General features: G+C 36.9%; 1 protein-coding gene across 1 annotated transcript; it reads right to left on the bottom strand.

The window, feature by feature from the left end:
* Nucleotides 1–3,283: 3,283 nt before the first annotated feature.
* On the bottom strand, nucleotides 3,284–5,125 carry LOC131308486 (transcription factor RAX1-like). Its single transcript, XM_058335429.1, has 3 exons — nucleotides 4,823–5,125; nucleotides 4,563–4,692; nucleotides 3,284–4,003 (listed from the first exon to the last, which is right to left on the bottom strand). Exons 1-3 carry the CDS (start codon nucleotides 4,956–4,958, stop codon nucleotides 3,436–3,438), a joined length of 834 nt encoding a protein of 277 aa, XP_058191412.1. The 5' UTR covers nucleotides 4,959–5,125; the 3' UTR covers nucleotides 3,284–3,435.
* Between the last annotated feature and the right edge of the window lie 8,309 nt (nucleotides 5,126–13,434).

The raw sequence follows: 13,434 nt of genomic DNA, 5'->3' as shown, positions 1-13,434 counted from the left end.
GCATAGTACCGTACTATGCACTTAATTTTGTTGTGTTCCGTATGCGGATTGATCTGTACTTGTGCTAACCCAAATGGTCCAAAACTTCAAAAGAATTTGACCACGGACTAGTGTAGTTCTATTTTCTCAAGAGAACCAATAGTTTCCAAAGTCTCCAAGGTTGTTCACCAATTCTAAGCGACTTTTCGAGTTCCTAAATCATTTAAATTTATGTTGACATCAACGTTTTTTAGACTACAGTACTTCTTTAATCTTAGTATGAATATATAGAATGTGATGTTTGTAAGAAGAATTAAAAGTTGTGACGGCAAAGGCCAGATAGGGTAGGGCCGTATGTCTTTTGGCATGTTTGTTTGGAGGATATAGAAGCCGTTATGAACTACACCCGGATATTCTTATTTCCTTGGAGAGGGATAAGTATTAGACACCCCCATTGGGGTCCAAATTTTATCCAGCTTGGAGCATTATCAAAATACTCCTTCGTATTTTGAAGGGTCTGTGTTGACACACTTTTTCTCCAAGAAGCAGGAGAAAGAGAGCCCCAATGCAAGTTGGCGTGTGATGAGAAAATACGCAAGCGTGCCAGAACCACGGTTGGTCCATTGTGAAAATTGATGCGAGTGCGCGGAAATCTGACTTCAAACAAGAGATTGCGAGTCTCCTTGCACCCACAATGAAGTGGACTTCAAATCTTCTCAAGTGATGTGAAAAAGGAAATCGAGCACCGGACTCAAAGGATTTTCATTAACGAAATAAAGGTTAAATTTAATGGTTAATTTTGGCTCTGAAATGAAACAAAATTGCTCCATTTTGTCGAGTATTTGAAAAAGCGGTCCCGCTTAATTTAATGGTTGATTTTGGGTACAAACAGTTTGCTATGTAGGAGAGTAAAATAGAAAATTCACACCATTGTATATTATCCACCCCTCATTTCAGTTACAAAAAGTCTACAGCCACCGCACCAAAATGCGGTGGCCAACCACCGCACGGCGTGTGGGACCCACTCCGGGCCTCGGACGGATGATCCGAGCCGTTCCATAAATTTTTTTTTTAAAACCGAGTGGGCATCGCGGAACATCAGCTCGATTCGATATGTGTAGGTGCTCAGATCAACCTTCTCATCTTTGGAAAATTGGAAAAAATGGAAAGATTAATTTTCTGGTGTACAGAAAGATGAGAAGGTTGATCCGAGCACCTACACATATCGAATCGAGCTGATGTTTCGCGATGCCCACTCGGTTTTTTTTAAAAAAATTATTGAACGGCTCGGATCATCCATGCAAGGCCCGGAGTGGGCCCCACACGCCGTGTAGTGGTTGGCCACCGCATTTTTGGTGCGGTGGTGCGGTGGCTGTGGCACTGCTGTTTCAGTTACTACTATAAAACAAATCGAGTAACTTTTATTTTTCCTTCTAAAAAATAATCTCTCCTTTAAACAAATCAAGGAAATCACTTTTTAATTTTAGTGGACCTCAGCACTTAAGAAAACATATATAGTAATGGACCTGCCATTCTACCAAACTAGAAGGTGGACCAGGCCCAAGCTCACATAGTGAACCTAAGACCAATTCTTTACAAATTCTAAGTACTAAGATTAGACAGGCTTGTTGGGTTGGGCCAACAAAATCCATGGCTTTTCACATAGGCTAGGTTAAGCATGGTTCAGAACCAAGCCCAATGATTAATCCCCAACCTATACAATTAAGCCCAACAAAATCCATGGTTTTTCACTTATTAAACTATCTCCAATTACAAAAACCAATTTGGCCGAAAAAGAAAATTACATGAAACAAAAAGATTATGATCACTAGAAAACTTGAACTCGTCTAGAAAATAGTCCATTTAATTAATACTATCAACTTTATTTATACATGCATATTAACCAACTCCAAAAATAACAAAAAAGTTAAAACACATAAAACTCCAATTGATATGGCGAAATTATTCACTACACCCGGGTGTGCCCAAGACCTATCAAGCTTTTAGTTTCACAAGCTCGTTGGGTTGATCTGATAAGATCATATGTAATAGAATTGCAAGTTTTCGTGAGAGGTCATTTTACTGTTTAAACGACCAATCAATAGTGATATTTTATGCATGTTGGATGCTAAAAATTACAATTCTTGGAAGTTGTGTGTGTGTGTGTGTATATATGTATGTATGTATATATATATATATATATATATATATATATATATATAATATTCTGCTGCATGATAAATGTTGTTTTTTAAAGTGTTTTTATCCAACTGTAATCACATAATTGATCTGAAAAAAGGGTTAGCCTACCTAAGCTGATTGTGAGGCCACACAAGAGTCAACTGTTGTCGGAAGCATTAGATTATATCGGAAGCATTAGATTATATTTATAAGCAAAAAACAATTGTCAATGATCTCTAGTAGTAATTAACAAATCAATCCAGTTCTCTCTCCAAGTCCCAATCAATGGGAAACTTAATCCAGTGCGCTGGGAACATAATATGGATGTAGTAATTTAAAAGAATAATGCCATAATAATAATAAAAACTTTTTAAATAAATATAGGTACCATCTTATCTTATGCAGGTAAGGGGTGTTTTAGTTTGAAATGAAGACGTAATTAACACAAAAATTACGTACTCGATGGAATTGCTTGTTTAGAATTTTTTTTTTTTTTTTTTTTTTGTCAATCTATAGAAGAGATTATTTACATCATATATGAAGTACTAAAAAGTACAAACCCGGTACATTACATCAACTGTGAGAGTCCACGACACAACCAAACCCAACAACTCAATCAATACAATAATAAATAAGCTCATTATAGAGTAGAAACAAAGAAATATATGAAAAGCCCATTAAGAGAAGAACACTCACACGCAGTTGGGGAGATTCGAATTCGTGACCTTCTAGGAATTTAACGCATAACTAACAAATGCGGGAAGAAAAAAAAAATTGACTAAAGAGGGAAAAAAATCTGACCTTATTTTTAAGTCTAAACAGGCCTTAGAAGAACACTAAACCGAAGTAAATTTAACCACACAATTCACTCTACGAATGACTTTCCTAATCTTAATTCTAAAACTAATTGAAATTCTGTTGAATTTTGAACGATGGTAACTTATCTAATTCTTGGGACATTTTCTGGGAGATCTGCAGTCAAATGATCAGTACAAACAAACAGAACCTTTCAATGCATCTGAATGCATGTGCACTGGTCGGTTCTAAACACAATTATGTCCGGAGTTGTGTTTTAAAGTATTGCTACCAAAGTCGCAAAAATACGACCTAAAAAACAAGGAGGGAAAAAAAGAGAAGAACGTTTTTGTTTCATTTTTATGTACGCATCACACCACAAACCCCCAGAAACTGAAAGTCAATTTGTCTGAAAATCTCCTCCCCAACCACTCCATCCCCTTCAAATCTTTCTGAACATTTACTTACAAATCACTCATATCAGTAATAGTACAAACTCCTCTGCTGTGTCCTGCTTTCATCATTGAACAAGGAAAAGCCGTTGCTCCCATAACTATTAGGATCACACTCTACTGGAAAACTGGTATTCCCAAAATACCCATTTGGCTTCTGATCATCATTCCATGAACTCAGGTTTTCATCACCTCCTCCAATGTTGTTGCCAAAATCAATCATGAACTTCTGGTTTTCTTCATACCCATTTGGGATAAAGCTCTGAAAGCACATCTCCTCTTGTTTGATGTCTCCTCCATAGCTGATCTGACTGTAGCTTCTATCAGAAGAGGAGAAGAAGCTCTCTGGAGTTTGAATGAGAGAACCAGTGTTTGGAAATGGATTGGTGTTGTAACTTGAACCGAAATCTGTATACATGGGGGATAGAGTAGTGGGTAATGATTGGAACTGGGGGTGTGGTATTTGAATGGGTTGGGGTTCTGTTTGGTTTGATTGAATTGCTATCCCCATGAGCTTCTTCTTGAGCTTGGTGTTCCAGTAGTTTTTGATGTCGTTGTCGGTTCTGCCGGGTAAATTAGCGGCTATAACTGACCACCTGCCATTGTTCATGAGAATATGTCCCATGAGTAGAGAAAAGGAACTCAAAGATTCTGTGTTTTGAACTGAGCAACTGGAAATGGTTTTGGGTATTAGAACTCAAGTGTCAGGCATGCACAAAATTGTCCAAAAATAGCAGAATCTCTTAACAAACAACTTCAAGCCCAGCGGTGTGTTATTTAGTTCGAAAACTTAGCGTCAAATGATCCTTTCTCGAAACTTTTATTAAGCCAATCATGAGCAGAAAAGTCGCTTAGTTAATAAGTTGACATCGAACGAACTTTTAACGAGCCGAACAAGAGTAAGCTCCAGTAGATAAGTTCGAGCTTATCCACACTGTTCATTAACAGATGATAAGTCAAAGGTTCTTTCTTGTTTCTTTATGTGTCCTTGTTGATGGGTTCTATTACTGTACATTATTCACAAAAACATGATCAATTTGGGTAAGGAATACTAAGTCTTGCAGGTCCAAAAACAGCAGAAAGGAATAAAGGAGGAAATGGAGCTGTCTTTAAAATTTGGGAAACAGAATGACAAAATAGTGAAGCTAAAAGTACCTGCTTCCAATGGTGGCAAACAAGGTGCAGATTACCCTATCTTCTTCATCTGAAAATTCACCATGTTTTATGTTGGGCCTCAAATAGTTTAGCCATCTCAATCTGCAGCTCTTTCCACATCTCTTCAGACCTGATGACCAAAACCAAATCCAATCAAAAACAACAAAAATGAAGACACACAGAGCTAGCGCATCAAGTTCGCCCGGACACACCGCGGGTACAACAGAAAAAAAGTAGTTCATCTTTGCTACTTATATTACCAGCTTTTTGAGGGAGAGAGATCCAATTTCCACCAGTGCCATATTTGTGTATGAAATCCTTAAGCTTTGAGTCTTCTTCAGCTGACCATGGCCCTCTCTTCACATTATCCTTGTCACAGCAGGGAGCCCTCCCCATCTCTCTCTCTCTCTCTCTGAGGAAGCAAAGTGGGTCTCTTCTTAAATGGACAGAGTTGTAAAGTTCCTAGGCTGCTTTTTATGGAGAGAGCTGAGGCTGGGGACAATTACTGGAGGACATTTGTTTAGTGATAAAAACAGAAGTCAAATACCAGCTAGTCCTTTTCTTCTAAACTGATCTTTCTCTGATCAATTATAGTATCTAAAAGAAAACTACTGGTGGCTGTGGATAGAAGTTTCCATACCAAACACTTGAAACCCCCATATCCAACCTTACTCAGTAATCTCTCTTCTTAATGGATGTAAAGTCTTATCAACAAGAAATATCTAAAATATACTAATAAGTCATGATGGCTATGGATATCTAAAATTGTGACATTTTTCCAAACAATTAGCTAGGTAACTTTAATCTTGCTATTTTCAGTTAGCTAGGTAGCTTCCTAGTAGTAGCATATCCCGAATTTCAATAACCCTATAAGTACAGGACAATGTACTAAAATTATATACTTGTAGGTTTCCCATATATATGCATATCATCTAGAGATTACATGCAGGTATATGTTTTTGCAAAAGGGTCCGGATTTTCTCCAGTTCTAAAAAGGGATTAGACCGTCCTCAAGAGAACGGTTTATGGTACATCTAGGGCTCTCGGCTCTCTTTATTAATCAGGATTAGTGCGCCCTCTAGAGAACAATTTTTGGTATATCTAGGGCTCTCTTTATTGATCAGAACTGCTCATATTTTAGACGTCATTAAGCTACATCACTCCTAACACATCAACATGATCTTCAACCGAATTTTTGTTCTAAGGAGATGTCCCATATGAAAGGTTCCAATAATCAACTTAATCCCGAAAAAAGACACACAAAAATGCTCCCAATAAAAACGGATTAGGGAAGACAATATTTTCCGTGATCGACACGTAGTTTGTGAATTGTCACCGTTATAATTTGTATGCAGTAGGCAGTCAAAATTCACTTGTTTCCTCGTATTGCAGCATTACTTCAAATGGGCCTTCTACCAACTGTCACATCCTTAAAAAAGACCCTTAAAAGTCTATATATACATGAGGAATCACATGGAAATTCTACTATTAGATTTGGAACATAAAAAAGTTCCAATATGCATGATTTTGGCTCTATGTATCAAATCAAATGCCCTGCAATCAACAAGAAAAGTCCTCTGCACCACGCAATATGAACAGAGACTCTTTCAGGGATAGCCTATCCTGGAAAGTCATTGGAGAAAAGGTAAATCCAAAGAAAATTGCTACTTTGTAACTTTTCCACGTGGACACGTATTGACTTCATATCTCTGCTTTCCCATGTGAAAGGAAAAGGATGCCTTTCATTAGCCTTGTATTCTTAATAATGGAGAAAAACTAACGTTTTGTCGTCAACAAGCTGGCATTAGAATACTTGAAACCGTTGAAGTTTGTAACAAAACCTCTCATAAAATAAAATAATTAAATTGATATTGCTCTTTGCCTGCGACCTACAAACATCTTGACATTCGATTAGGGGGTGTTAGATTTTTTGGAGGGTTCTAACCTAAAACCAATTGGTCAGAGGTGGAATGGCCTCTAAAATATATTAACCAAGCTTGAATGGCTTAAATGAGCGATATGAGACAAGTCTAACAGAAGTATTGCACCCCTTAAATTCATCTCAAGTCATAATATCTACATAAACTTATAATATATGCATCAGTATTAACACATCAAATAAATATATATATCATAGCATGCACAAAATATAGATTGAACGTTAATTCATGTGTAAGTAGTATTAATTCGTAATATATACATCATATGTGATGTTGCAACCGCGTGAACGGGGGCAGGTTCGGGGAGGATGATATTAATGGCTATTCGGTCTTAAAAGAGCAGATTTATTTATTTATTTAAATAAGAGAGAAAAAGATCAGAAGTTACTCCGAAACCGTTAGAGAAAGACTAAATAATAACCTTGGGTACCCCATCCATGGGTTGTCAACGTGGTAAGAGTGAACATGTGCTTGCAACATAGCAGGATTCGATTCCCCCTGCAGACCAACCATGATTTAAGTGGGGGCCCATGGCGGTGGGTTGTTGTAGTCTCTTCCGAGGTTTGGATTGCGAAATCGGATCTAATAGTGGCTCGGTTGCAGAGTTGTTCCACGGTTACCAAAAATAAAAAAATAACCTCGGGGTAAGAAAATTCCAGTTGGTCAATCAGAAGACCAGACCAAGTAATCCTTCCATGAAATATAATTTAATTAAGTGAGGGCATTAATTCTTTAAGAGTACTTTTGTTTAATAATTCACTGATTAATTAACACGCATGCATTTTAAATCGAGTTGCTTCTCTGAATCTGGCCCAGTCACTTCTTGTTAAAATACTTTTTTGTCGAGATTATTAATTTTAATTTTGGAAATGGTTAGAACATCCACCTCAAAATCAATTGGTAATGAGTGGAGAGACCGCCTGAGCTCATATATTAGTTTTCGAGGTGATAATTAACCGATGTGAGACAAATTCAAATAGAAACGCACTCTCTCCGGTCGGTTGTCGACCTTTTGTGCAACTTTCTCTGGCGCGACTTCAACAATCGAAACCGTTCATTTTGTATGTCTTGTTGAGATTATCAATCATGTTAAAAATCATATTTGTCTGATACTAATCAACACATGATCGTAACACATTAATCTCGAAATAAATAGGTTTCATTGATCCATGGCGGATCTCTCTTTTTTCAAGATAAAGTGTAAGAATCATGTATCATCGGTGTCAAACATTCAACCTAAAATTTAACAAGATTGTTGACATTGACAAAGTCTACAAAATCAACTTTTTCAATTATCGAGGTGAGTCCTGAGGTTCAAAAAAGGACCCATTGCACCGCCCAGTTCCTTATGCAATGGGAGGTAAGAGGTTCCTTTTCAAACGTTGCATTGATTTCTATTCTCGTATTGATTTGATTTGTGTATAAAAAAAAAATGGTACTTGTTTTTTTCAAACTACACAAACACTTACACGCACATTTATAAGAGCAACGTTAGGGATACAATTTCGGATACAACTCTGTGCAGAGCTGTCTAATGCACGTGATCGAGTCCGCATATATCAAACGTCTCTACGTACAATTGGGAGCTGGAGTTGGTGCAACCCATCACAGGGACAGCCCCGTGTTGTTCCCCGTGAACGCGGTCCGTTCCAGTCTCGCTTCAATGATTGAAAACGTTCACTCCGTACAGCTTATCGAGTAAAACATACATATCAAAAATCAGCTCGATCGAATATCATTAAGTGCCTAATCGAAATATTTTTATCTTAAAAAGTATGGATCCGAAACACTAAATCAAACCCATTGGAATCCATTATTGCAAAGTTATATGTGTTTCAATTAGACACCTAATGATATCCGATCAAGATTATTTTTGATACACTTGACCCTTTTGAAGGGCAGCACCAACCCCAGGTCTGTACAATTTTGCCCTTTTGAGCCGTCGATTGCCGAGATGACCAACCTGATCAACCGCTCAGCACCCCTGTCAAAGATGCGGACACTGTGTGCATAAATGTTAGTGTAGTTTTGTTGATACTGCAAAAAGATGGAGTCATTGCGCACGCAATTGGAGCCTAATAATTATGCAACCCACCAACCCTACCATGCCTAGTTTTGACTCCTTAACTAAGGTTGTATTTAATTACTAGTAATTTTTTCCACATGCAGGATTATTAATTCATTTGGGGAGTCCTATCGGTTACGACATTCATATGCTCATTCCTTTTATTCCTAGTTTAATTTGGACTGCCATAGAGAAAAGATAGATAGATACGTACATAGATAGAGTTTGACAAAACCAATTATTGATTTTCCTTAGAGAGAGGTTTAGGATTATTAATTAGCGCATTAGATTAATTAAGCGTGTCCTTTTCACCAAACTTAAATAGAAAATTTTCTTGTTTGTGCATGTTTGTCATTTCCCCCCCAAGAATTTAGTAGCTGAACGCAGTAAAAATGTGATGTTCATACACACCCAGGCATTGTCTTAGTGGTTCGGACAGATGTTCAAACTTTGTAACAAGTGAGGAGCCATGACTGGCGTGGCTGTGCTAGATCTCCAGGAGGTTTGGACTGCGCAACTGGGTCCATTTAATGGATTGACTGTACGGCTGTTCTTTCGTTACCAAAAAAAAAGTGGTGCGTCCATAAAGAATCAACTGGGTACACGAATAAATTTAATCGCAACAACTTTTAAGGACTGTTTGTGGTGGCAAATTTGTAGCAAAAGTCGTGTTTTCTGGATTTTTGTCAAACAATTTATTTTGCGCTTGTAGCTACTTGCTTGTATATGTACTCGCAAACTGTTAAGAAATATTTTACATCGAAATAAGCGGAGCCTTAATTACTCCTATGAAAAATAGGAAACAGCTCTAGAGTGTATACTATTAATATTTCCGCGCTTTTCACAAATAAGGGTAAAAATAAGTGATACGGGAGGAGGGCGCCGAGGGTGGCGATGACGTCCCTTAAAATTTTTGAATATCTCAACGGTATGTTTGAAAATTTGCTAATACATATGAAATGGCAGTTGGACTGTAGAGAGTCCATGCAGCCCAATCTCAGCCGTTCATCTTTTCATCCAACGATCCAAACTTTATAAAAAATTTCCAGGGAAAAGATTTTTTTAAATCTCGACCGTTAAAAACACCATCCGACGGTTCACAACCTTCCAAACGAATGCATCTCTGCAGTCCACATATGGACTTCAAACAAGCCTAATTCTTCTTCTAAGCTTTGAACATTGTTCTATCCTCTAGGTATTTTAGGAGAATTCTTTCAGAAAATTCAAATCATATCCACTTTTGTTCATATGTTACATAGTAATTTCAATTCTAGTAATTAATAAGATAATTTTACAATATTCTATGTGTGAAAATGTTAATTTTTTAGATGTTGGCCGACTTACTTTTGTAAGACTAATTTTGACCTTTCTCGAAATTCAGTTTTTATATAGCTTCATCCCTCCAATAACATTTTTTTTTATGTCTGTTTCGGGAGGTTACACTAGCGCCTGAAAGAAAAATGCTAGCTCGCACTAAGTACTATATACACATTCGCAATTCTGATCACGTTATAATCAATTGACTAAAATTCGATTTTTGTTATCAGATCGCAAGAAAGTAATTTTTTCTAAATTCTCTACTCCTTGTGTAGATGACCTTTCTTTGACTAGACCAGAAAGAGAATTAGTTGAAATGCGGGCGTAAACGAACCCGAATATCCCTTAACGGTAGAAAAAATAGGGTAGTAATTAGCTCAAATATAAAGTGATCAGAAGCTATATATACTACTCTCTTACTTTTTTTATGATGAGATGGCTTGGAGTTGGAAAGAGGTGGGCGGTGCATGGTTGGCGATGACTCGACGGAGACTGACTACGTACGTCTGCGCGAGCCAGATCCCTTGTCCGACCCCAATCCGGACAGGAACCTGTCCCACCCTTCTCGGCTGTTGATCTCGCAAATCAATGGCTGAGATGTGCCGAGCCAAAACGATGTCGTTTTTGAAGCAAAAATTGCTCGGCACATAGCCGTTAATTTGCGAGATCAACGACCGAGAGGAGTGGGACAGGCCCCTATCCGAATTGGGATCGGACAGGAGATCTCGGTCCACGTCTGCGTCCTTCATTCAGATCGAACAACAGATCACATGACCGCGTACGCCCTACTTTCTCTCCTACTACTTTTTTCGACAGCTAATCATCTTAAGTTTTGGTAGCAGTTTTACCGACATATATGAAAGAAAAATGCTAGTAGCTCGCACTAAATGAAGGACGTAGAACTCGATTTAAGTAATTATTTTTTAAGAAGACATTTTTAAGTTAAAAAATAATGTGTTTACGTAAATAATTTTTTTAGCAATATGGATCTTGTTTTATAGATCTTATCGAGATCCTTTATACAGTGCAAAAAAAATTTAAAAAATTATTTTTTATTTATATTATTTTTGAGTATGAAAATGTGAAATAAGTACTTATTTTTTAAAAAGGCGTTCTAGAACGGAGCCTACGTACTATATGCACATCGATCTGCAATTCTGATCACGTTACAATCCCTTAACGTTTTTTTTTTAAAAGAAGAATTCATGACCTTAAAATGGTGTTGTAGCTCATACATGTTGTGTTGTTCTCATGCATGTTGTAGCGTGGCACATACGCTTTCACACGCACTCGCATCACAAACCAAGCGGCGCAAGCGTGGGTGCGAGTTGTGCGCGGTTTTAGCAAAGTTGTCTCTACTTTTGCATGCCCCTCTCTTAATAATAAGTATACTAATTCCAAGTCATAAATATTAGGCCGAGAATTTACCATGTCATTGTGGAAAATTTCTTGTGACGGTGAAAAATTCTTTTGGGTGACGCATCCTTTCAAAGTAAAGTCATAGGTTTCGTGAAGCAACCTCCACAGGTTAAATTTGTACTTGCAAATTATTTAGAGTCCTTAGAAATTTAGATCACTCATGACAAGAATAGGTCGTATCAGTGTGTGTACAGTAATTAATTAATCAACCAATCGTCACAGAAATAGTCAACAATCGGTTTAAAGAATTAATTTGTTTTTCTTTATTTAATTACATGCATGCCAGTATATCCTATCAATTTGCTTCTAGTTTTAATTAATTTGTTTATCTGTTCTTTAATTGATTTCTAGATATAAAATCCTATCCGCGCATGCACCTTGGTAGTGCTTTTCCACATTATTTTCCGACGCAGACAACCAAAATTTTTGCTATCAGTTCATTCAAATAACCAAGTGGTCTTGGCCTAAGACTTAAATGTTTGTTTCATCCTAAAGTCTCAGGTTTGATTCTCCTTACCAACAACTCTCGGAGCCACCCCACTTCCACCCCTAAGTGTGTGAAACGGCTTTAGGAGGAGCTATATGAATTTAGTCCGAAATGCGTGCAAGCTGGCTCGAGATATCCTGCATTTTAAAAAAGAAGACTCACCAATTACTTTGTACACTCTGTAATGAGATGTCATGGTTCAGAGCTTGTACAATTCAACTAGATAAGGATTCATTAATAGTTCTCGTATATAGATTTTTTTTTTCGTTCGCATTTTATTTCCTTTCGTATATAGATAATAATATGTGCAATACTATGATGGAGTAATATTTATATAGCTATTACTTTCGATTACACGTTTCATCGGTCGAGCTAGTACTCCATCAGCATGAGATCACCAATACTACATAAGTACCCCAATTATTTGAATATTTCACGTTGTGTGGAACTAATTATCAAGGCTATGTATGTTTGGGCGTAAAATGTTTTACCCATATTTCGGTATTTTGTTGTATTTCTATTAAATGGATGAAAATGACTAACTCTTAAATTTTTCGTAAGTTATTTTCCGAAATAAACCTGCTGCCTTCTATTGCAATTTTCACTGCTCAATTTTTCCATAAACCTGCTGCCTTCTATTGCAATTCTCACTGCTCAATTTTTCCTCAATTGTCAATCCTGACCTACATTAAACTCTCTCTCTCTCTCTCTCTCTCTCTCTCTCTCTCTCTCTCTCTCTCTCTCTCTACTATTTTATCGATTTCTAAAAATATTTTTCATATGCTAACCAAACATCGGAAAATAAAAATTTAAAGTTTGTTTTTTGAAAAAATATTTTACATGCAAAATATTTTTACATTTTAAAACATTTTACATCAAAACAAACAGAGCCCAAATGGCAATTGACTTCCCACGAGTAATTATCCGGGAATTTAATTACAGTTAGTGGCAGATTGGGAATTTAATTACAGTTAGTGGCAGTTTTTTTTTTTTTTGATCAGCAGTTAGTGGCAGATTGGGAATTTAATTTAGCCAAAGAGAGCTAATGAGATAACTACTTGGATTTTGGAGAAAATGATAATAATTGTTTCATTTTTAAAGAGTTTTAAGTCCAAAAATTAATCATTTGGAGGAGGGAAAATGTTGTTTTTTTTATAAATACTAAGTACCAGATGCCAGAAAGTAGTATGAGATTGTGTAATCCATAACTAAATCATACACGAGAAATGCAATGTGGAAACCCAAACCTCAAATCGCAAAACAGACATAAGTGTGTCATTCCTTATCTCCCGCAACCCAACAGAAATGATTTTTGCCCATTTTTGGGAAACTATGAAACAGTTGCGACTCTTATGGTGCCGATTAGATCATTCAAACCCGTTCCCTCGTCAAGAATTTGAGAAATCTGTTCTATTTGTTAAACCAATTTTTTTCTCCCTTTTCTAGTCTAAAATGCAGTAAATTCAATATTTATATTTTATCTCAGGATTTAATGAGAGAGATTTTGAGTGGTTCGAGGCACGAGGGAGGTCTAAGCTTTTTTCGCTGAGGGGCCATTTGAGATAAACAGACGTGTGTCATCCCATCCCTTATGATCTCCCTATGACCCAGCAAAAGTGATTTTTGTTGTCGCACTTAAAAAAA

Source organism: Rhododendron vialii, chromosome 1a (assembly GCF_030253575.1).
Source record: "Rhododendron vialii isolate Sample 1 chromosome 1a, ASM3025357v1".
Lineage (NCBI taxonomy): Eukaryota > Viridiplantae > Streptophyta > Magnoliopsida > Ericales > Ericaceae > Rhododendron > Rhododendron vialii.
Note: the sequence above shows the minus strand (reverse complement) of the source record. Positions and strands in the feature narration are given on the sequence as shown.

Bases quoted from the DNA above. Each gene is read 5' to 3' on its own strand.
- LOC131308486 (XM_058335429.1), bottom strand. From the start codon at position 4,958: ATGGGGAGGGCTCCCTGCTGTGACAAGGATAATGTGAAGAGAGGGCCA. The intron at 4,693-4,822 runs GTAATATAAGTA...TTTGGTCATCAG, and splicing joins CTCTCTCCCTCAAAAAGCTG to GTCTGAAGAGATGTGGAAAG. The intron at 4,004-4,562 runs GTACTTTTAGCT...GAACAATGGCAG, and splicing joins TTTGCCACCATTGGAAGCAG to GTGGTCAGTTATAGCCGCTA.